This window comes from Stigmatopora argus, chromosome 13 (genome assembly GCF_051989625.1).
Source record: "Stigmatopora argus isolate UIUO_Sarg chromosome 13, RoL_Sarg_1.0, whole genome shotgun sequence".
In the NCBI taxonomy this organism is placed as follows: domain Eukaryota; kingdom Metazoa; phylum Chordata; class Actinopteri; order Syngnathiformes; family Syngnathidae; genus Stigmatopora; species Stigmatopora argus.
Window position 1 is genome coordinate 9,288,369 of NC_135399.1, and position 23,583 is coordinate 9,311,951.

The following is a 23,583-nucleotide window of genomic DNA, read 5'->3' on the forward strand; positions in this document are numbered from 1 at the left end:
TGCTGTTGATTGGTGGGGAATTTTCAGGTTGCTTCTTCATAAAACCATGAAAAGATGACTGAGATCGTCATAAATATTATGATTGTCTTTTTTGGACAGCTGTGCCCCACTTGGCGGTTGAAGGAGCGGTCGTCACCATGACAACGTCCATGGCCGGCCTCCTCCTGCTGAGGCTCCTCCTCCTCATCGACCCGACGATGGCGACGACGCCGTCGGCGACGACTCATCCCGACGCCGCGTGGGCGTTCCCGACGGCGTCGCTTTTCCAGCCGCTGGCTCCGCCCGAGTGCTCCAAGACGGAGCACCCCAAAGTGTCCACTCAAGGTCGGTTAGGCAGCCATTTTTCATCAAGTGTCAACAATTGCTTTTTATTTATTTTCCTAATGTAAGAATTTCATTTGGTGGCACGATGATTGAGTGGTTAGCACATCTGCCTCACAGAGCTGAGATTGAGGGTTCCATTCCCGGAGGGTTTCGACCTTCCTGTGTGGAGTTTGTATGATCGCTCCAGGCTCGCCTGGGTTTTCTCCGGGTTCTTCGGTTTCCTCCAGAAACATGCATGGTAGACGGGTTGGACACTTTAAATTGTCCCTAGATGTAAGGGTCAGTGGGATTGGTTGTTTGTGTCCTGGTGTCTTGCGATTGGTTAGATCACGATTTGGCAGCGTCAGAGTGCGACTAGAACCAAAGCAGCTGTGAATTGGAGGCGAGTGGAATGTGAGCAAACACGCACAAATTGTTTTGTTGTTTTTGGCTGTTGTGTTGTGACTTCGCTTCTGCCATAAAACTCAACTATAAGAAAGATTCAAGTGAGCTAGGAAAAAAAGGGATTTGCTGGGGGATTTTTTTTCCTCAGAGTACCCGTTTTTATGTTTTTTTTAGCCACCAGGTTTCATTGGTACTCGGACGTTTCGTCGAAAGACGTTTGGTCCCCGGACGTTTGGTAGAACGGACGTTTGGTAGAACGGACGTTTGGTAGAACGGACGTTTGGTAGAACGGACGTTTGGTAGAACGGACGTTTGGTAGAACGGACGTTTGGGCGCCGAGTTGTTACTGTTGAAACTAGCTCTCAAAATTATAATCATGAGAGAGTGAGTTTAATTTCTAAATATCTAATATCAAAATATCAACAGTAAACTCTCTGTCGTAATTTGACAGCGAGCGAACCCGGCGACCAAACGTCCGCTCGACCAAACGTCCGCTCGACCAAACGTCCGCTCGACCAAACGTCCGCTCGACCAAACGTCCGCTCGACCAAACGTCCGCTCGACCAAACGTCCGCTCGACCAAACGTCTTTTGACGAAACGTCCGGTCACGGGTTTGATTAGTTGATCTGATAATCTTCGCTCCTTTGCATGCGACAGTATCCTTCAAAATGAAGACAATGTTCCTCTTCAGATTGAAACAAAAGAAGGTCGCACTTGCTTTAATTCCACCTTTTGGAGAACATGAATAGCAAAATAATTTGATGAATAACAGCGTGTCATCTCACTCCAACTCCCGGTGGCAAACTCCCTTGAGTACAGAAACAATCCCAGATATTTCTTCTCCTTTCTTTTTCTATTCTTGCAAAATCCCCATCTCTCGGCTCTACAAATCTAATTTGCGCCCCGCTCTATCCCCGACGTTTTGCATCAGTTTGTGATCCGAGCGCTCGGGTAATAACCGAGCAGGATAAACAACAATAACACATCGCACCGCGGCCTTCTTCCGTCTTCAGTCTTGATTACCGAGGCAGCCCTAATTGGAACCGCCGCCTGAGCCGAGCGCTCGCGGCCCATCAATCATCTGACTTGAGCGGCCGCGACGGGATTTATCGCCTACAAGTGGGAAAGGTGAACGTGGAGAAGCCGGCTTTGGAAGATTGAACCGTTGATACTTCCTAATAAGTCCCTCATCGACAGCGATCGACACTGACGCGGCTGACGCCACGCTTCCGTCAAAGTCAACTTTTCCTGTCGCTATTTTCCTTCATTTCTGACTGAGAAGGCCTCGTTTTAACCATCGCAACAGTCTTTGTAGCCAGACAGTCGGGGAGGAAATCATTCCCATAAATCCTGAATTTCATTGCAACACTCTACATTAGCATGCCGACGCTAAACGAGGAGCGTGTGTGGCTACGGACAAACATTTGGATTTTTGATGCTGTTGAGTGACTCGCCTTGCATCCTGAACAGTTAGTTAGTGTCGCTTAGAAACACAATAGCAGGATCTGACCACAATCTACATGGATCAAAACTATATACCGTATTGGCCCGAATATAAGATGACCCCGATTATAAGACGACCACTCTCTTTTTCAAGACTCAAGTTTGAAAAAATACTTTTTGAAGACCAAATCCAATTTTTATACTCAAAGTGTTTTAAATGGTTGTAAATTTTTGCGTCTACACCACACAAAATCAGAACACCCTAGCCTGAAAATCAACATTGAGGAGGGGGGGGGGGGTTGGTGTTAATGCGGGGAGACCGGGTGGCTTTACAGTCCCAGCTGTGGGCCGCTTACGAGGGGCTTGAACAGGTGGTGCAAATAAAAAGGCTTGTAAGCAGGAGGATAAATGTCTGTCGTTTCTCACTGTAGGAATTCTCACCAGACGGATGTTTACTGTCGCTTTAAGAGGAACAGAAAGGGGCGGGCTCTCTTAATTAGAGCTTAAATAGTCCCTTGGATCGCTCACTTTGTATTCAAACTCTATTAAAACACGACATGAAGTCTAGTGCTACGCTGTGATAATTGTCAAACCACTTCACACCCGCCCCGACTAGTTATGCTACGCTAAAGTATATGATAATTTCCTGATATTGCTTCGAGTACATGCAGATCAGATATGCTAAAATATGCTTCTAATACTTTGCCTTCCCCTCAGTGCTCAATCCATGGATGTCCACATTCATGTGGACCGGCGTACGGGATTTCTCCCATTTGACCCTTGACCTGGCCAGGAACGAACTCATTGTTGGCGCCAGGTAAGACGCAAACTTGTGCAAACATGCACGTGCATTGCTAAATCATACACGTGCTCCTCTTTTGCAGGAACTTCTTGTTCAGGTTGGATCTCAGCAACATGTCCTTGATCCAGGTAGGATCATCTTCTTTTGATTAACGGTGGATTGCAAGTAACGATTAGGTGCATACCACCACCTAGAGTACGAGTGTATGTAGCAACCTTGCCTCCATCTTTACAATCAATACAACAACTTAGTATTGCCCAAGTGCTTTTCTGACTCTCTTACCAGTGTACCATATAGTAATACTCCCAAACACTCCTTTTCTACTGCCTACTTCACACAGTGAAATCCAACATGATCCACACTTTCTCCTATCTCACAGCCTTCACGACTTACAGGGTCTTTCTTCCCCAGCACTAAAAGCATATCAATGATGTTTCGCTTTCCCAAGCCCTGAGTCTCGTTATGGTCCCGTCCTCCTTTTGTGATTATCCGTGTCATAATGGATATTTGGAGAGCATATTTTCATCCATTGTGGTTTTATTTCCAGCCCTTTATCCCTTGTTATTTTTCCACCAGCAAGTAGGATCATCTTCTTTCTCACTGGCTTAGAGAGGTCACATGATTTGACTATGTTGTGCAGTTGTTTGCTATTTATTGGGGGGGCATCTAGATGATTGACATTGATTGTGACATTTTTTTGTTGTCGTCAAAGAACACCAAGTTTGAGCTGGAAGTTTGATTTTTGTTGTTGTTGTAGTAGTGTCCCAAAAGGCATTTTATTGTGTCAATTTACAAATCACAGGATGGGTGTTAATTAATTCCTCCTGGACCTCTACTCTGAAGGGTATTGTGTTGAAGCGGAATGTTTGTGGTTCCATTTTTCCCTTTATTTTCAAAGTAGCTGTTACTTGCTGAGTTAAAATTTTTAAAAAGTCTGACAGCAACTACGCAACATTCAGTTTGGACATCCCACACTTCACAATTAAAGTCGGAGTATAATTGTTTGCTTGACTTTGTAAAATCACTGAGAGGTAAAATGTCAGTCAGATAATTATAGAAAACAATTTCCTGGCCGCGGCGGCCCGGTGGATGAGTGGTTAGCGCGTTGGCCTCACAGTGGTTGGTCCACCTGTGTGGAGTTTGCATGTTCTCCCCGGGCCTTTTTGGGTTTTCTCCGGGTACTCAAGTTTCCTCCCACATTCCAAGGACATGCATAGTAGGCTGATTGGACACTCTAAATTGCCCCTAGGTATGAGTGTGAGCGTGAATGGTTGTTTGTCTCCTTGTGCCCTGTGATTGGCTGACCACCAGTTCAGGATGTCCCCCGCCTTTGGTCCGAAGTCAGCTGAGATAGGCTCCAGCACCCCCTGCTACCCTAGTGAGGATAAAGCAGTTCAGAAAATGAGATGAGATGAGAATTTCTGGCCATTTTATTGCTTTGCGGAAGCTGTTCTTTGTTTATGAGTGGGGGGAGTGTTACGTGTGTCCTTGTGTCTGAGCATGCGTATTTGTACCTTTGTGCATCTGGATGTTTGAATATTTAAATACACTTTTGTTTGGACTTGCGACTGATTCTTTGTGCCCGTGGGCATCTGTTTGTGTGCGCGCGAGTGTTTTTGTCCACCTACGTGCACATGTCACGGCCAACGCATTCGTTCAGACATTCTGGAACAATCCGGCTCCCACACGTAACCAGAAGCCCTCCCTACCCGGACGTGGTGGGTCACAGGTTATTTTGCTGTTGTTGATGAGGGGGGGGTGAAGGATGGATGACGCTAGAGGCGGGGCCCGGTTCGGGGGGCTGTGAGGCGAGGCCCTTGGGAGTTCACCTGTCGGTTCACAGAATTAGCAAGCAGGCAAGTGAAGACGCTGACTGAAAAGCTAATCACTGTGAGAAATTAAACACTCACTCAAGCAGCACACACAGTGAATGAAGGGCAGCACGCACAGTCGTTCGTGAATGTATAAAAATAAAAAGTACATCGCTACAGAGAAATATCTCAACCTTCTTGTGCCAAATGTAAGCCATTTTGGGGCTCTTTGATTTTTAACCCTTTCAGGGACAGTGGACATTGATTCCAAAGTTGCTTCTTTCTCTATGAATGTAATAAGAACACTTAAGCTATTAGTATGCATACAGAATTTTTATTATAGTTATTTTAGTTTTTTATTCTATCTCGTGTCAAAGTGGCGGCCCGGGGGCCAAATCTGGCCCACCGCATCATTTTGTGTGGCCCGGGAGAGAAAATCATGAGTGCCGACTTTCTTTTTTAGGATCAAATTAAAATGAAGAGTATAGATGTATATTAAATTTCCTGATTTTTTTCCCCCCGTTTTAAATCAATAATTGTAATTTTTTAATCCATTTTTTCTGTGTTTTTAGTTCAAAAATCATGTTGTAAAATCTAAAAATATATTTTAAAAAAGCTAAAATAAACATTGTTTTAGATCTATATAAACTGAATATTCAGGGATTTTAATCCAGTTCTTTTAATCAATTTATTAAAAAAATCTAAATATTATATCTAAAATGGTCCAGCCCACATGAAATCAAGTTGACGTTAACGCGGCCCGCGAACCAACCCGAGTCTGACACCCTTGCTCTATATAGATAGATGGGTTCGAATCCAGTTCGGTACACCTGTGTGGAGTTTGTATGTTCTCCCCAGGCCTGCGTGGGTTTCCTCCGGGTACTCCAGTTTTCTCCCACATTCCAAAAACATGCATCATAGGCTGATTGGACACTCTAAATTGTGAGCGGGAATGCTTGTCTGTCTCCTCATGCCCTGCGATTGGCTGGCCACCGATTCAGGGTGTCCCCATGCGCAATCTGTATGCGCTGTTGGATTTTATTGTGAAGGTCTGTCGTGCATAATGTGAAAAAATGTATGCCTTTCAACATGTACAATCCACTTTCAGTCATTGGCTCCTCCCAGTTAAAGTGGATTGGACGTCTAATAGCAGCCATTGACTTAAACGAGTACCCTGTAAGGGATAACTCTTAAACAAATGATTTACTACGATCAAATACTTTAATTTGGAAATCATTTTTCTCCATTACAGCTATTATGAATATTCTAAACGGTAATTTCAGTAATATCGGTCTGTGATGCACCACTCGGCTCCCACTCAGACGTCCCCAGTGTTTTTTTTTCTTTTTAATGTAAGTCCTCTCCATGTTGCTGCTGCGTGGGATGCAGCCCGGCGCCGCTTTTAGTCGTCGGTCTGGTGCCTGATTGCCGCCCACTCGCACCGTCCCGCCTGCGCCCGCTGACTAGGCTACCCACTCGCAAATCCTCCCTGCTCGTCTTCCTCACCGCTGTAGAACAGCAGGAGGAAGGTAGTGGGAGGTATACGGTATATGTCTGTGTGTGGGAAGGATGAAGGGGGTAGGGGGGGGCTTTAAGTGGATGACAGGAGCAAAAGAGGAAAATGAGCGTTTATGCGTTTCTCATTTATTGCGTCTTTGCATAAACGCTCGTGTTCAGATCCTAACGGGAAGTCATAACAATCATGATCAAAATAGCGTCATCATAACAACGGCTATTCATCACATTGGATATTTTGACACTGTTGATTCGATCCCGAATGGCGAAGGAGCAGTCGTAAACATAAATGTGTCATAAACAGCTTTTATTAAGTCAAATTGCAATGTTTGCATTGAAAGAAATGGAGATGTCTCAGATCCAATGAAAAAGGGAGAGGCCCAAATGGATTGGATGTCTACCGCTATAAATGACAGACAAAGAATGATGTGAATTGAAATTGTTTTTATGTGAGTGTTTTAAGGAAACATCACTTCTAAATGGAGAATGTAAATTCTAGATAAATTGCGTCCCAATTCTTTCATATTGATGAATAAACTCTCCTTCATTTCAGAGTTCTTTCTGGGGATTTTCAGGGTTCGGTTCCAGGTCACGGCAATTTTGGGGTCATTTTATTGCATCTTCTGTTCATTTTGGCACAAATAAGCAATTTTTGTTGAGTAAACGCCAAAGAATATTCACAAAATCCTAGTTACACTTTCTGTTCAACAACAGCAAAAAAGGACACAATAAAATATTGTATTTCGCGCTGAAATATTTGGCCATAAATACGAGTTTCTATCCACAAATATGTAGTACTAGTTCACCAAAGGTTGTATTCGTACTGCAGCGCAAAATGTTGGATAGATTGTTCAGAACTATAACAATTGATTGATCACATTGTTACAGCAGAAATGTGTATTTTCTATACCAAACAGCAGTTGATACCAAAAAGTTGCATTTCAGCCTCAGAAATGTTTGACATTGAATGTGTAAAAGTAGAAAGTATGGACCGGCATCTGGTCCAGGCATGATCAAATCTTATTGCTTCAGTGACGATTTCCATTTCATCAACCTGCGTGCGTTTTGCTTTAGAAGTCGTTAATCTCCAATCTGCTTTGTTTGTTTGTGTCGTCTGGAGCGTGAGGGTCCGACAGATAATCCTAGCTCGGATAATAACAAGACCAAGAAAAAAAGGGAGCCGGAATGTCTACGCGTTGCCTCGTCCGTATCTGGGTCTCATCTTGTTTTTCCCGTCACACGTGCTGCTCAGATCATCTCGGGCGTCAACAGTCCAAACTCCCGGGATCTCATCGGGTGATCGTTGATAACGTGACGTGTTTGTGGTGGTCTGTTTTTGCTTGGGAGATAAATAGCCTGCTGGTGCAATCGCAACGTGGCACATTTTTGGGCTTGTTTGTCGGCCAATCTAGAATTTGCGTTGCACGTCAATAAACATGGCCCCGAATGCAAACCTTAACAAAATGTTTGTACCATATTTTATAAGGCGCAACAGAATATACAACTCTGTGGTAGTAGTAGTGATAGTAGTAGGGGATTGTTATATACATCCAATAGATAGAGCTGTAGTAGTAGTAGTAGTAGTAGTAGTAGTAGTAGTAATTGTAGTGGTTAGGAGTTGTTACACATCCACTCGATGGAGCTGTGTTAAAGGGAATTTCATACAATGATTTACTAATATTGATCCAAATATAAGAGGCAATGACAGGTTTTGAGAAAAGTCTGTTAGTTGCGCCCTATAGGGGGGAAAATAGAGTATTTCTGTAATCATATAGACCAGTGGTCTCAAACCGGTCCTCAAAGGGCCGCAGTGGGTGCAGGTTTTCATTCCAACTCAACAAGAGGATACCTTTTGCAAGTGTAATCAGTTAATCAGTTGATTGCAGCCAGGTGCTACTTATTTTAGAAGACACCTGATTGGTTAAAATGTCGGCACTGGATCGGTTGGAACAAAAACCAGGACCCACTGCGGCCCTCGGCGGAATCGGTTTGAGACACCTGAAATAGACTATAGACGAGGGATGTGCGTTTTGCATAATTTTGAATCCCAGTCACCTGAATTTGTTGATCTGCTGATACCAAGTCTCTATTCGAACCTTGGAAATGTATTCACGTGGGAAAAATAGAACATTGGCATGTTCAATTTGAACAAAGCTACCCAACATTTCAGCTGTATACGAGCGAAAACCATTTTTGGCAAATAAGTTGCGCAGCACAGAATATAGACTTAGACCTATAGACTATATTGACTTTTATGATCTCTCTGTTCTGCAAAGTATGTATATAAATACAGTATAAAACGTACAGTATCAGTATTTTTTGTGATGTGGCGGGCCAGATCTGGCAACTGTTCCCCAAGTTGGACATTTGTGTGTTAACCTACCAATGTCAAACTACATGAAAGACTTTAAAACTCACAGCTGTGAGGAAATGCTCCGGGTCTCACTGCGTTTCATCCCAACCTCTGGCCTTGGTCTCATCGTGGAAACAGGAAGTGATCCTCACGTCAAGGTCCTGAGCAGCAGGACGTCTTTGAGAATGTTTGGAAACTATTTAGGTCAAATAAATTGAGATATTGTTTCAGCTGTGTCAGTCTGTGCTCAGGACTCCCTCTGAGCCTGAGGTGGAGGTCCTCCCGTCTTTCCATTAGATCTTTGCTTCAGGTCCTGAAATGTCTCCTTTAAGGTCTCAGGGTTAGTTGAGAAGCCAATTTTGGTGGTGTTCTACCCGTGCCTGCGTGGGGTTTCTCCTGGTACGCCAGTTTCCTCCCACATCCCCAGAAGAGGCAATGTAGGCTGGTTAAACACTCTAAATTACCCCCAGGTATGAGTGCGAGTGCAAATGGTTGTCTGTGCCCTGCAATTGGTTGGAAATCAATTGAGGGTGTCCCCTGCAAACGGTCTATATTTGGCTTTGATAGGCTATATGTATATATATGTGTATATATATGTATATATGTGTATGTATGTATATATGTGTATGTATGTATATATGTATGTATATATGTATACAAGTATGTATGTATGTATGTATGTATATATGTGTATATATATGTATATATATGTATATATATGTATGTATATATATGTATGTATATATATGTATGTATATATATATGTATGTATATATATGTATATATATGTATGTATATATATATGTATATATATGTATGTATATATATGTATGTATATGTATATATATATATATATATATATGTGTGTATGTATGTATATATATGTATGTATATGTATATGTATGTATATATATATGTATGTATGTATATATGTATGTATATGTATATGTATATATATATATGTATGTATATGTATATGTATGTATATATATATGTATGTATATGTATATGTATGTATATATATATATGTATGTATATATATATATGTATGTATATGTATGTATATATATATATGTATATATGTAAACATAACAGTTTTTCATAACTGTAGCTAAAAAAAACTATTTTATTGGCAGGCCCTACCAAACTATGAAAAAAAAGTGTGCCTTTTAGTCCTGAAAGTACGGTAAATATTTCCCTGAAGCCTTTCCTCCTGGACCTCCTGTCGGCTTCTATCCTTGTGCACAAGGACATGCAGCTGCAGTCAGTCAGTTGTGAAATCCTGAGAGAAATGGAAAAAAAGGCCTAAAAACTCGAAGCCGAGTGTCTCTGGCAGCCGACGGCTCATTTCACTCACACCCTTGCGCTTCAATTTGTCGGTAGATTTAATTATTGATACGTCCTCCGAGGAAACGGAAGAATGTCACGTTTAACGCAGCGCCGTACATTAGCGGCAAAATGATTCACGTCGGTTAGATGCGTGCAGAGATAAGCCAGGTTAGGCACTTTTTTTATTCAACTTTGGATTTCAGCCTGATGATATTTACATTTTGAGCGAGAAAGTGGCAGTTGCCGTGTCAAATCAAATGTCGCCGCCTGACCTTTGAAAGGACGGCGCTGGCGCCTGCCAAGTTGGGAGGTGGCGGAGTGGGATGGGGTGGATCGGGGCGGGAGCAAAATTGACTTGTCATTTACGACCGATTACGATGTGAGCGCGGACGTCGATCAGAACGGGGCGGAAGCGTCTCATTATGCTGGAGACGTTGTTCTGCGGGATCTAGATATTGACAGATTGGTCTCTACAAGTGATAATGATATTCATTATTACTCTGGGTAATATGGAAAAATGACTTTTCAGATGTTTTCAAGCATGTAGCACAACCTTAATGGTACTATTGGGCGTAGATTTAAGTTTTTAGCGGCCCTTGACGGCCCTAGACGTCTAATCCATCTTGACTGGGAGAGGCTGACAGCATATCATTCTCCCAGTGAAAATGGATTGGACGTCTAGCACCGTCAATTGTGGAAAGTAAGTTAACTCTTTAGGCCAAGGGTGTCAGACTCGGGTTGGTTCGCGGGCCGCTTTAACGTCAACTTGATTTCACGTGGGCCGGACCATTTTAGAAATAATATTTAGATATATTTTTTTTATAAATGGATTAAAAGAACTGGATTAAAAGCCCTGAATATTCAGTTTTTATAGATCTAAAACAATGTTTATTTTAGCTTTTTTATATATATTTTCAGATTTTATAAAATGATTTTTGAACTAAAAACACAGAAAAAAATTATTGAAAAATTACAATTATTGATTTAAAAAGGGGAAATTCAGGAAATTTAATATACATCTATACTCTTCATTTTAATTTGATCTTAAAACAGAAAGTCGGCACTCATCATTTACTTTCCCGGGCCACACAAAATGGTGCGGCGGGCCAGATTTGGCCCCCGGGCTGCCACTTTGACACATGTGCTTTAGGCCAAAAATAAACTGGTCCGGCCCATATGAGATCTAGTTAGCATGAATTAATTAACCAAACCCAGTTTGACACCCCTGATCTAGAGACTTCCACTAAATGTCATTAAATGTTATGGCTGATGTGTCTGGAGTAGGGATCGACTGATATGGGTTTTTCAGGACCGAAACCGATTATTAGTAGTTAGAGGAGGCCGAAAAACGATATTTGGAGCCAATATTCATTTGCAGTAAATGTGTAAGAAACTGTGTAAAATAAAATTAAAAATAATAATAATAATAATAATCCAAGCCCTGAATTACTTCTTATTCTAATCTCTAGAAATGAGATATATTTATTAAAAAATATATTCAGGATTCGTCCAATTTCCGACGTATGTTATTGAATGTACAATATAATTATATTTGTTAAGGGGTTACATTTGGGGCTAGTGTGTCTCTCTACGTCTGCATGTTTATCATCAGTAAAGGGCGCCGCGAATTGAACCCTAGCAGTCGCAACAACGTCAAAGCCCTCGATTTACCGAGCAGCCGGTTGTTTATGTTAAAGCCGGAGCGAGCTGGCAGGAGAAAGAAGAGAAGCACGGCTGCATCTGAGCCCAAATAATCCCCTTTTTAATTGATTTCCTTCCCAAAAGGCAGATATCGATATATGTCAAATGTCCAAATATCGGGTTTGATAATCGGCCTGAGCGACTCTTAGTCGATCACTAGTCTGAAGGTTGTACAATAGAGTACAGTTTAGGAGGAGGAAGAGGAGTAGGGGGAGGAGGAGGAAGAGAATGTCCCCCGTGGAGCCAGACATTGAGTGGGAGGCAGCCGAGTGAAGCATCTCACGCTGGGCTCCTCTCCTCACCTCTGCACTACTACTTCCTGTCTTCAGGTGGGAGCGCCGCTGCCCACCAGGGGATCGGAGAGACACGCTTTTTCTGCACCGCTTGGTCTCCTCCTACACCATGGCTGCTTTTAGGTTGGAGTTTTCCAAAAAGAAAGTCTCTTTAAAGACATTTGATGCACCTCAACTCCTCCGCCGTTGTGGCAAAAACGTCATGGATTTCTTAATAGAGAACGGAGTCGTCATAGATGACTGCAGGCTATCGATCGCCATACCTTAGCGCAGCGAGCGGCGTGGAAATCAATAACGATTCTTGCTATGACAGAAAATAACAGTCCCTCGTTGGTTTGTTGTTTGCTTTTCAGTCGCTTGCTTAACCTGCGGCCGAGTCGATTGCTGACAGTCAAAATGGATTGGACTCACTTTGCCGTCAACGGCAGGGAATTACTTAACTGTATATTGCTTGGTTGGAAACATGATTTGTTCCATTAGTTTTGTGGTCATTAAAACAAAAATTAGGATGCCGATTCCAAAATTGGAGTCAGTTCAGTACAGTGGTACCTCTACATACGAGCAGCTCTACCTAAGAGATGCTCGAGATACGAGGAAAATTTCGAACAAATAATTTGCTCTAGATACGAGAAAAAATTCGAGATGCGAGAAAACCAGGTGAGAGGCTGTTTATCATTGTAGCGTAGTCTTTTTGTCGCATCTCTTTCGTGTATAACAGATATCTACGAGCACTGAACGATTTATTCACCCGAGTTTCTCCTACACATGGACCAGAAAACGCACAACGTGCTTGCGCGGGCAAAAAGAGGGATTTCTGGGTAATGAAGTATACTCGTGCACACAACACCGATAGCCATTGGCACCCTTTCTCAGAATAAAACTTCATTACCTCCCGCGATCGCTCATTCAAGACTACTTCGTTTGCAAGTGGTCGTGCGTTATCCTATTGTGAGGACATTTGTGTGCATGATTTTTGAATATTTTGAAGGGAATACAACAGCAAATAGCCCATCGATAGCGAACGTCAGGGTGGAGGCGTGGCAAACAGCTAACCCGCAGAACGAAGGTAAAAAAGATTAAAACAAAATTAGAATTCAGTTTTGTTTAAAGTTACATTAAACGTATATGTTTGAGTGTCTGTATATATTAATCCAAGTTAATTTAAATTTGTTTGTTCGGTTACGAGTGCGTTGCCGTGGAGAAAAGTCCCGGAACGAATTAAGCTCGTATGTAGAGGTACCACTGTACCTCACAATTCACTTAAACTGGCTTCAAATGTTGATAACATTTTTAGAAACCGAACTGGCAAGAATGTGGCCCGCCAAATAGCCAACCGACGTCGTACACCTTTCAGGGGGCATCGAAATTTGCCAGATTGATTTCTACACTTGAAAATACCTACGACGGTGTAATCTTGCCTTTAGCTGAGGCCAAAGGTCGTCGCAAGGAAATTAGCGCTTCCATCATCTCTTCATGTGAGCGCTCGGCACTGTCAATCTGTTGGGTTGGTCCGCCCCCTTTCCTCTGCCGTCAATCAGGGTGACTTACTAACACAAAAACAAAAACAATCGGCTGCTCTTTACAGCCTAACAGGACGACGTCATGACATGTACACACACGGACATTTTAACACACATACACACAAAGAAGCGGTCGGATGCCTGCGCAGTGAATCACTGCTTGGGGCAATGCCATTTTTTCAGCTTCGTCTCCAAGGATCCCTGTCGGCTTAACCTGCCGACCTTCGCCGCGAATAGCCCCCCCTTCGCCGCCCCCCCCCAAAACACACACACACACAGTGCCTATTCCTATCCGGCTCGTCCTCTCGGCTCTGGAACAAATCCAAAGCCCTCGATGCCTTTTTTTCTCGCCTCCCTGCCAGCCAAAGCCTGAATGTGTGCAATCAGCAAAGCAATCTGGGAAATGAGCAACCGGCCCGGAGGTCGCTCTGCACAAGAAATACGGCGACCTGTCTCGGATGCAATTAAAGACATTTTGGTTTGTTTTGGCCTTCTTAACGTCGACTCAAATCTCAGACGCTGGATTTTTTTTGTCAGTGACATTGACGGCCATAGATGTCCAGTTTAAGGTGATGGGACGTCTACACTGACAACTAGTGTCCTAAATTATTATTTAGGGATGTCCCGATTGCCAATTTTTACATGCGTAAAAACGGCAGCCAATGAGTTCGTACTTAATCATAAATAAATACATTTTAAAAAACTAATCTTCTTCTTTTAGCTATGCAATGATTATTCCTAGAAGTGGTCAATCCATATTTTAGGTTAGGTAGCAACTTGGTGAGTTCATTTGATGGCTGGTTTCTTGGTTGGTTGGCTGGTCACTTAGTAGGTCAGTCATGTGATCCTTAGTGTTGTTGTCATTAGTTAGTTATCAGTAAATCAGTTGGAAAATTACTTCACTGTTCAGTTCATAAAATTTCCTTTGGATCCAATAAAGCAATTCTTTATTTAATTTAGTGTGGTAACTAGTATGTTAATGCGGTAGATATTTGTCCAAGTGCTTGATTGGTATAATATTGTTGTTGTTTTTTGTTGGATAGCTGAATACTTGGTTAGTGGGGGGTTTTGACTAGTTGTTTTTGTATCACTCACTTAGTTTTGTCACGTAAACATTTTGTTGGTCATAGGCATGTAGTTAGTGAATTAGTGGGTCATTTTTCTAACTCAAGTTATTAATCAGCGAGGTTTTTTTTAACTTATTGGTTAGTTTATTCACACAGCTAGTTTGTCCATGAGTACTGTTGGTTAGTTGATGATTTGGTTAGTCAGATGATTACTTTGCAAATGTATTGGTTCTTTTCCCACATGAATTTATTCATTAATTCAACATCCTTTATCATGCAATTATGTGCCGTGGACCCCTTCATCTCTTACATTTGTATACAGTCATTAATATGATAATAATATAGGAAATGAACAAGTGTCGTATTTCTGCTTGGGCCATCATGAAGTGAAAAATAGCAAAAGTGAAACAAAGAAGAAAATAAGGCACTTTTGTCTTGAGGTGTAGCAATTGTGTGAAGGTAAGCAGTGTAGCTTGTAGTGCTCAGCGCTTTTTTGTAGCATGTATTGTGTGTTATGGACTCCTGTGTGTACACATGAATATTAAAGACTGTGATTTCCTAGCCGCCGCACAATAAGGTTTATAATTGAGCGTGCGCTGTCCTCGGCGTGCCACATTCCGCACAATTAAAGGCAACTCTGCTTCCCCATCACCACATTTCACTTTTATTTGCTTCTTCTTCCAGCGCCACATTTTCATTGCGTGCGCCCCAAGCCCTGGATGCGTGTTAGGGTTAATTTCCATCCATTAAGCAGGCCAACAAGCCGACCTGACAGCACATTATTCCCATTTTTACCAGCCGCCCGCCACGCGTGCAACAACACAGTATACATGCATTTGCATAAAACACAATCAATGGCAGAGGGAACAATGGCGGTGGGGTGTCAGGCCGCACTAATCATGCGCATGGCACCGCGCTGATAACAGCGACGTTACCAAACAATCCACATCAGACGTTATCGGTCACCGTGAGTCCCCACCAGTCATTGCCACTCGCTACCGGACGCCGTAGTTTGTTCTTGGATGTTTTTCATTCTATTTTTGAAGAAATTGCTTGGGAATACTTGACTGCTTATATTTATGGACATTTTGAGTTACTTTCTGTTGAATCCGGGTAGCTTTTTGGGTCATTTTGTTTCCCTTCTTGTTGATTTTGGGGGCATTTCAGGTTGCTTGTTGTTGATTTTACGGCAATTCGGGGTCTTTTTCTATGTATCTTTGGTCCCTTGTTAAGATTTGGGGGAATTTCAAGTTTCATTTCAATTACTGTTGATATTGGAGTGAGTCATTGTCATCTCCTGCTGAGGTTGGGTCACTTCCTGTTGACTTAGGGCACATGTGTCAAAGTGGCGGCCCGGGGGCCAAATCTGGCCCGCCGCACCATTTTGTGAGGCCCGGGAAAGTAAATCATGAGTGCCAACTTTCTGTTTTAGGATCAAATTAAAATGAAGAGTATGGATGTATATTAAATTTCCTGATTTTCCCCCTTTTAAATTAATAATTGTAATTTTTTCTGTGTTTTTAGTTCAAAAATCATTTTGTAAAATCTAAAAATATCAACAACAAAAAAAGCTAAAATAAATATTGTTTTAGATCTATAAAAAACTAAATATTCAGGGCTTTTAATCCAGTTCTTTGAATCCATTTATAAAATTAAAAAAATCTAAATATTATATCTAAAATTGTCCGGCCCACGTGAAATCGAGTTGACGTCAAAGCGGCCCGCGAACCAACCGATTCTGACACCCTTGACTTAGGGCATGTCCTGCTCACTTTCTTGTTTCTTTATGAATCACTCGGATAACTTTCTGATCATTTTGGGGCAAATCAGAAAACATTACTTGTTGATTTTGAGGTTTTTCTAGATCACATAAATAACTTCCTATTCATTTCAGTTCACTTGCTATGAATTTTTGTGCATTTCTGAATATATTCCTCTTACATTGGAGCATTCCGGGGTCATGTTTGGTCACATTTGGAGGGCAATTAATTCCTTGCCATTTTCTGTGGATTTTGGGTCACCTTTCAATTTTGAGCAAGGTCCGCGTCACTTCACTCTCTGTGGGAACATCACACCCAATGATAACTTTATTCAAGGATGCGAGATAGTTAGCGGTGTGATAAGAGCAGAAGTCATTATGATGCCAGCTAATTAACCAATGCTTGATGTTCTGGGATTACACATCCCGTTCAGAGAAAGAGGAAAGGAGCGACCGCGAGATGACAGTGCTGACGCCGTCACCTGACAAGTCTCTTAAGATCCAATTAAAAGTGTGTCGAAGTGTTGTTGAAAAAGAAATCGGAGGGAAGAAAAGTCAAAAGAAGGTTGTTTTTTTTCCACTTGAGCACAGCCCACCCCAAACCACGCTATTGCAACCACCCCAGTGAAACGCTCCATCCTGCTGAGACTTTGGGGCCGACACATCTGCTTGATTTTAATTAAAGCTAAGGACGAGTTTTCGCACTAATTTTCCCACGCCACCGTTTGTGGTGAAAGCTAGAAACACAAAAACGTTAAAGTCCACCTGCTAATTTTTTCAAGATGGAGGCTGTGTGAAAGGAAAGACAAGCTATGGTTTCAAGTTAAGCACACGACATATATTCGTTCCACAAATCTTGAAGTCTGTATTCTCATTGGCTGCCATGGGTGGCGATCGGCGTCCAATCCATTTTGAGTGGGAGTACTGGCTGCGATCGCAGTCAAGTTGGATTGGACACCTGCCCATGGCAGTGAAACATGATCACTCGATGCCAAGCACACTGGTTGAAATGGGTTCGATGTCTATCGAGCAGCGATGGGTCAAAGGGAGATGGATGAGATTGACACGCTAATGCTAATCAGTCTTCCTCCTCTGACCGTCACGAGCTCTCTCTTTGCTCTGGTTTCCTAGGCGACGGAATGGGCACCTGACGACGAGACCAGGAGGTCCTGTCAGAGCAAAGGCAAGACAGAGGTAGGGTTCACCCTTCCCTTCAGCACTTGTCTTTCTTCCTGCTAAGTAAAGCCAGAGCCAGGGTTGAAATCTTAACCCTTGTTTTCACCACTAACCCAGTCTTCAAACCCTAATTCTGTGACACAAACAAGGCATAAGACCCTAAACCAGGGATAGGGAACCAATGGCTCAGGAGCCACATGTGGCTCTTTTGATGGGTGCATCTGGCTCTTTGCTAACCTGTGACCTAAAATATGGAAACCGCTGGTGACAGAGCTGCTTTAATCTTTTTTTCTATTTGACTCTTCTGGAATGCATACTCTCATTGATTAGTAAATGCATAAGAATCTTGTCAAAAATATTTATTTTTTTCCACTTTAAAAGTGGTGAAATTACCACAACAACAATTTTTTTTTTTTTTAAAGGGCACGGATTTACATGTATTTTGACTTTTAAATTCAGAGTATGGCTCCCAAGAAATAACATTAGAAAATATGAATTGTTTGTGGCACTCTTCGTCAAAAAGGTTCCCAACCCTTGCCATAAACCCTTATAAATCATTTTCCCCAATGGGTCATAGTAGGACTTGAACTCCCTAACTCTATTCTACTTTAGTTCAAAAAGCCCTAAACCAGTTTCCAAAATCTGTGAATTTTAAGCCATTTTTTTATAACCCCGATGCTGACAGGAAATCTTAACATGAAACAACCCTGGCATGAAAGCATCATTTCACTTCAAAGCTGCCGCACAAAATGTGGAGTTTGGAATTACTGGAGTCAACTTTCTCTGATGATCAACACAAGCACCCGCTTATGTGATTTCATTTCAATTCGTAATAATTGCAAGCTTATTCACACGCACGTACACATACTAACACATGTTGGCGTCCAATCAATTCTCTTTGAAATTTGCCGCCTTGGCATCACGTCTCATCTTTTTTTTGATGCCGGAAAGGATGAGGAATAACACCTCGGTTTACATGTACACACAACAGGGGCATATTGTGTGTATTTTTTTGTAATGTTGTATGTACTTTTTCATGCAGATTGAATGTCAGAACTACATCCGAGTGCTGCTGGTAAACAAGACCCAAGTGGTGACCTGCGGGACCAATGCCTTCCAGCCTCTCTGCACAACCAGAGAGGTACCCGCAAACCATTTTGTTAGCTATAAGTGACGGGATGATATAATTTCACCAGAATCAATTCCGAAATGTGTTGCTTCACTGTGTGCGATGCAAATTTAGATAAGAGTAAATGTGCGTTATCATATCAGTTGGATTTGAAAAATTGGGTACTTTGGTGAATCGGGTCCCTCAAAATTCACATTCCCACATATCTCTCTGTATTCGAAATGTGTAAGCAGTTTTACCTGAAGAAAAACAGAACTTCATTTTTTTTTAGCAACGCAATACAGTGGTACCTCGAGATACGAGCTTAATGCGTTCCGGGACTGAGCTCGTATGTCGATTTTTCTCGTAACTAAAACGAACGTTTCCCATAGAAATGAACTAAAAACAAATTAATTCGTTCCAACCGTCTGAAAAAACACCCAAAACAGGATATTGGATTGGAAAAACATTTATTTGTTCTAATTCGCCATCTATTAACAAAGTAACAAATCACTAGTGGTTTAATATTACAAAAATGTGTTTAATAGTTTTACATTTAGACAGATTTCGCGGAGTGGAGAGAGATGGACAGAGAGAGGAGGGGAGACGGGGGGGACTTTTTGCAAAGCAACGCGCTCGTAACATAACAAAGAAATTTAAATGAAATTGGATTACGATGCAGACACACTCAAAAATAAGTTTAATCTAACCTTAAACTAAACTTAATTCAAATTTTGTTTTAAATTTTGATACCTTTCTTCTCCCGGGTTGGCTCTATTTGCCCTGCCTCCACCCTGACTTTCAGTATCGATGGGTTGTTTGCGTTTGTCTTCCCTTCAAAATATTCCGAAAATGATGCACACAAATGTCCTCACAATAGGATAATGCACGACCACTTGCCAACGAGAAGTAGTACAGACGCTCCCCTACTTACGAACGAGTTAGGTTCCGAGCGATTGTTCATAAGTTGAATTTGTTTGTAAGTTGCTCAGTGCTATATTTTGTATTATAATTTATGTTTAAGGCCTATATAAGTATATTGAAGGTTTATATAAGTGCATTTGTATGTTTAAGGCTTGTATAAGTAACACGCATTGGTTTGTACTGAAAAAACATTTTATAACATGGAGAGAATACATACAGTACTGTATACATACATTAGAGAGAGAGAGAGAGAGAGATTTACTAGAAACTGGCCGAAAGAAGCTATCTAATGACGATTGCAGTTTTCTTTTTTTCATCATAAATGATGCGGTAGCACTGTATGGCATCATTCAATTGATTTGCAAACTTTGTGCAACGTTCAATATTTGGGACCTGCTGCTCGATCTTTCTGTTTATAAATGGTACTGACGGTCGAACGATTCAAGTTGTATTCACGTGCAACGCTCACCACTTTCTCACGCGCATCAAGCTTCGTTATTATTGCCACTCATTTCAAATGAAATGGCTTGCCTCTTCCTTGCACCTCCCTCAATAGAAGCCTTTCGCTTTTCACCAACCATATTGACTAATGGATGCACGAGATATTTAATGATAAAAATGAAAAAGGTTCTTTGCGCACTGGAGATACGTTCACGCACTTCCGCACTGCAACAAACTGGGCAGAGGAAGGTAGATGCTGGGTGAGCTGAGCTCTCACAGCGCCAGGCGTCGGTATTAGCGGCGGAAAGAAGCACTACTCGGAAAAAGGCGCGCAATACAAAATTGAACTTACGAACATTTTTCAACATAAATGCAATTTGCAGACATGTTCGTATGTACCGTTGTTCGTAACTTGAATGTTCGTAAGTAGGGGAGCGTCTGTATATACGCCATTCGCACTGACTATGCTCGTATGTCGGGCACTCATATGTTGAGGTACCACTGTATTCCAAATATTTTCTTGCCTTGGTTGTCTCGTAACGCCGGAAACATTTGCAGGTAGGAAACATGAGCAAAGTGTTGGAGCGCGTGAACGGCATGGCCCGCTGCCCTTACGACCCCCGCCACAACTCCACGGCGGTGTTGACAGAGCACGGCGAACTCTACGCCGCCACCGTCATCGACTTCTCTGGACGCGACCCCGTTATCTACCGCAGCCTGGGGGGGATGCCGCCTCTACGCACCGCGCAGTACAACTCCAAGTGGCTCAACGGTATGCTCGCTTCTTTGTGACTTTGTCTGTTTCTGTTGCCCGCCTAAGCTGGAGATGAGATGAGATGAGGGGAGGGATGGGGAGAAGAAAGCGGTGAAGCGTGAAACACAAGAGACGTGCCGTGAAGTTTCTGGAAGGGCAGTGAGGGACAGCCTAGAAGCGAACGTAGACTGGCGATCAGTGAGCAGTGCCATTAATCCTCATTGTTGTTTGAACGTGACTGCTAGGAGAAGATTTTCGTCTTGAGCTTACGCACGAGAACAGCCATCTACATATCTGACGTTAGGGACGTAACTATCTGTCGAAATAGTGATTTATCTCGATACTTTGTTTCCTAAAGGATTATCGATACGCTCTGGCCAGAAAATTGATTCATTTGAAAAAAGTCTCACAAGTTGTTAACAACATTTTCTACTATAAAAAGTGTTTATCAACTCATTGGCTGCCTTTTGACAGTGCTAGACGTCCAATCCACTTTAGCCTAGCGTCGTCAATGAAACTAGAGCAATTTAACGTTCAATCTTACCACTTTTGGGAGCATTTACAGGTCGTTTCCTGATTTTAGGATAATTATGTGTCATTGTCTGTCAATTTTTAGTCGTATTCCTGAGGCAATTCCTGTTTAGTCAGCCAAAATCAACAGAAAGTGTCAGAAAATTAATTAACGGTCTGTTTGCCATCGATGGCCTTAGATGTCCAATCGGTTGAATGAAGGAATGTTGTGTTTGTCCACTTATACGTACTCACTGGACTACACGATCCGTGAATGTACTACACACAAGCACACACACACATCTGAGCACACACACATATAATCTCATGCACCCATTTGACTGCACACTCGCACGCGTGCATGCGGTAAGGTTGTCATTGTTGCAGAATTGCCTTTCTGCTGCATTGGAAGGTGAGAATGAAAATCTCATTTCCAGCGTTAAGCCGCCGCACAGGTTCAGAAAGACTGAGGGGGGAGGAGGGGGATCAAGGCAGGCGCTGGATCCAATCAATCGGTTTCCTGGCGGGGTTGTTCGTCAGCCAGGTGCTGACCAACTCTTTTACGTCACATTTCAGAAAGGCACAAAGAGCTAACGATATCAATGGTTGGAAATTGCATTCACGTTTCATCAAGTTTTCTTTTTAATTCAGCCTCCAAAGCCACTTTCACGTACAAACGTGACATTTGGTCGCCATGTTCGGCATCTTGAAAAGAAACCTAAGAAAGTCGAAGAATTCACGCCTGAAAAAACACACAAAGTCACCTAATAGAGTGGTTTGAAAATCCTTTTTTACAGTTTTCCAAAAGTCCTTTTAAGATGAAGTACTCCTTGATGTTGTTGTCCTTTTATTTATTTATTTTTTAATTGGAAGTGCGTACATTCGACAGATGGGTAATGCTAAATTTGAATTTTAAACATCATGAGTGGGCGGAACAACTCTGTAAAAATTAATGACTCACTATAAAACGCAAAACCAATAACACAATGTTGTTTTTTAATTAAAGCCGCCAAGTCAGTTTCACTTTTCTACATGAAATTTGGTAAACATGGCTGTCGTGAGTAAAATAGTTTCGAAAAGCCATTCCCAATTGACTTAGGAAATTGGCTCGGCTTTGTTAGAAGATGTCATTCTCCGTTAATATTAAGTCTGAGTTTGATTGACACGTCCAACACGTAGACAAGAATCCATGGGCCAAAAACTTCAGGGGAAAGTCTGGCATTTTTCTCTTAACCATCCATTTTCCACTCATTTTGTCCTTTCCAGGCATCCTTCAAAGACAAATTACCTGTAAAGATTTTGATCTGTTTGCACCCAAATCCCGCACAGTCCGTAAACTTTCCCGAAACCGCATCCATCACTTCCAAAGAAGGGCTCCCTCCCACTATTTGGTTGTTTACAGCACCCCCCACCCCCCAAACCACTCTCGCCTATCCTGCTTTATGGATGATGTCGCATTTACGAAAATGAGGCTTCGTGGCTCCTCGCTGTTTACACGAGATGCCAGGTGGCGATATCGCTCATAACAAATGAAGCCGAACACAAAGGGATCTTTCCTGCGCTCATTATTTCTTCACACAGGCAAATGAGAAGTTGAAGTAAAATAGGAATACGTATGACAAAGGGACTTGTAAGTTGTCTTTCTTTGAATGTCACCTGTGGCAAAATGGAGACGGAGTATGCAAATAAGTAGAGGAAACTAATTCCTTGGGGATTAACACCCTCACAGGTTTGCAAATGTCATTTTAGCACAAAGGAAAATTGGGCTCACCTTTTGAGGACGCTGCGGGAATGTCATTTTTGGGAGTACATTTTCAAATAGAAAAAGAAAAGGAAAATATACTTTTAATTTTGGCTTTGACTTTCGCTGCCAGCCCTCCCAGTTGGATTGGATTGGATAGGATAACTTTATTTATCCCGTATTTGGGAAATGTAATTGTCACAGTAGCTAGAGGGTGAGAATGCAGATACAGGAAAGGCATTTTAGACATGCATAGATAGGTAATAAGCAGGTTAATAAATAAATAAATATATAAGTAAATAAATAAATACATCTATAAGTAAATAAATAAATACATCTATAAGTAAATAAATAAATCTATAAGCAAATAAATAAATACATTCATAAGTAAATAAATAAATCTATAAGTAAATAAATAAATCTATAAGTAAATAAATATGTAAATAAATAAATATATAAGTAAATAAATAAATCTATAAGTAAATACATATGTAAATAAATAAATATATAAGTAAATAAATAAATATAGAAAATAAATAAATAACCATGTTGCTGAGATATATATATATATATATATATATATATATATATATATATATATATATATATATATATATATATATATAT

The 23,583-nt window shown here is 41.6% G+C and overlaps 1 protein-coding gene across 3 annotated transcripts in view; it reads left to right on the top strand.

The window, feature by feature from the left end:
* Positions 1-23,583, top strand: part of sema5ba (sema domain, seven thrombospondin repeats (type 1 and type 1-like), transmembrane domain (TM) and short cytoplasmic domain, (semaphorin) 5Ba) — an 86,005-nt gene that overhangs the window by 24,791 nt on the left and 37,631 nt on the right. For 2 of the 3 annotated variants that reach the window (XM_077617092.1, XM_077617093.1), the window contains exons 1-4: positions 3,040-3,082; positions 17,434-17,496; positions 18,521-18,619; positions 20,510-20,723. In XM_077617092.1, the coding sequence (XP_077473218.1) occupies positions 3,068-3,082; positions 17,434-17,496; positions 18,521-18,619; positions 20,510-20,723 (391 nt within the window). In that variant the 5' untranslated portion in view covers positions 3,040-3,067. Of the gene's footprint in view, positions 1-99; positions 325-2,869; positions 2,970-3,036; positions 3,083-17,433; positions 17,497-18,520; positions 18,620-20,509; positions 20,724-23,583 lie in introns of those variants that run through there. The other variant, XM_077617094.1, reaches the window with a different exon arrangement.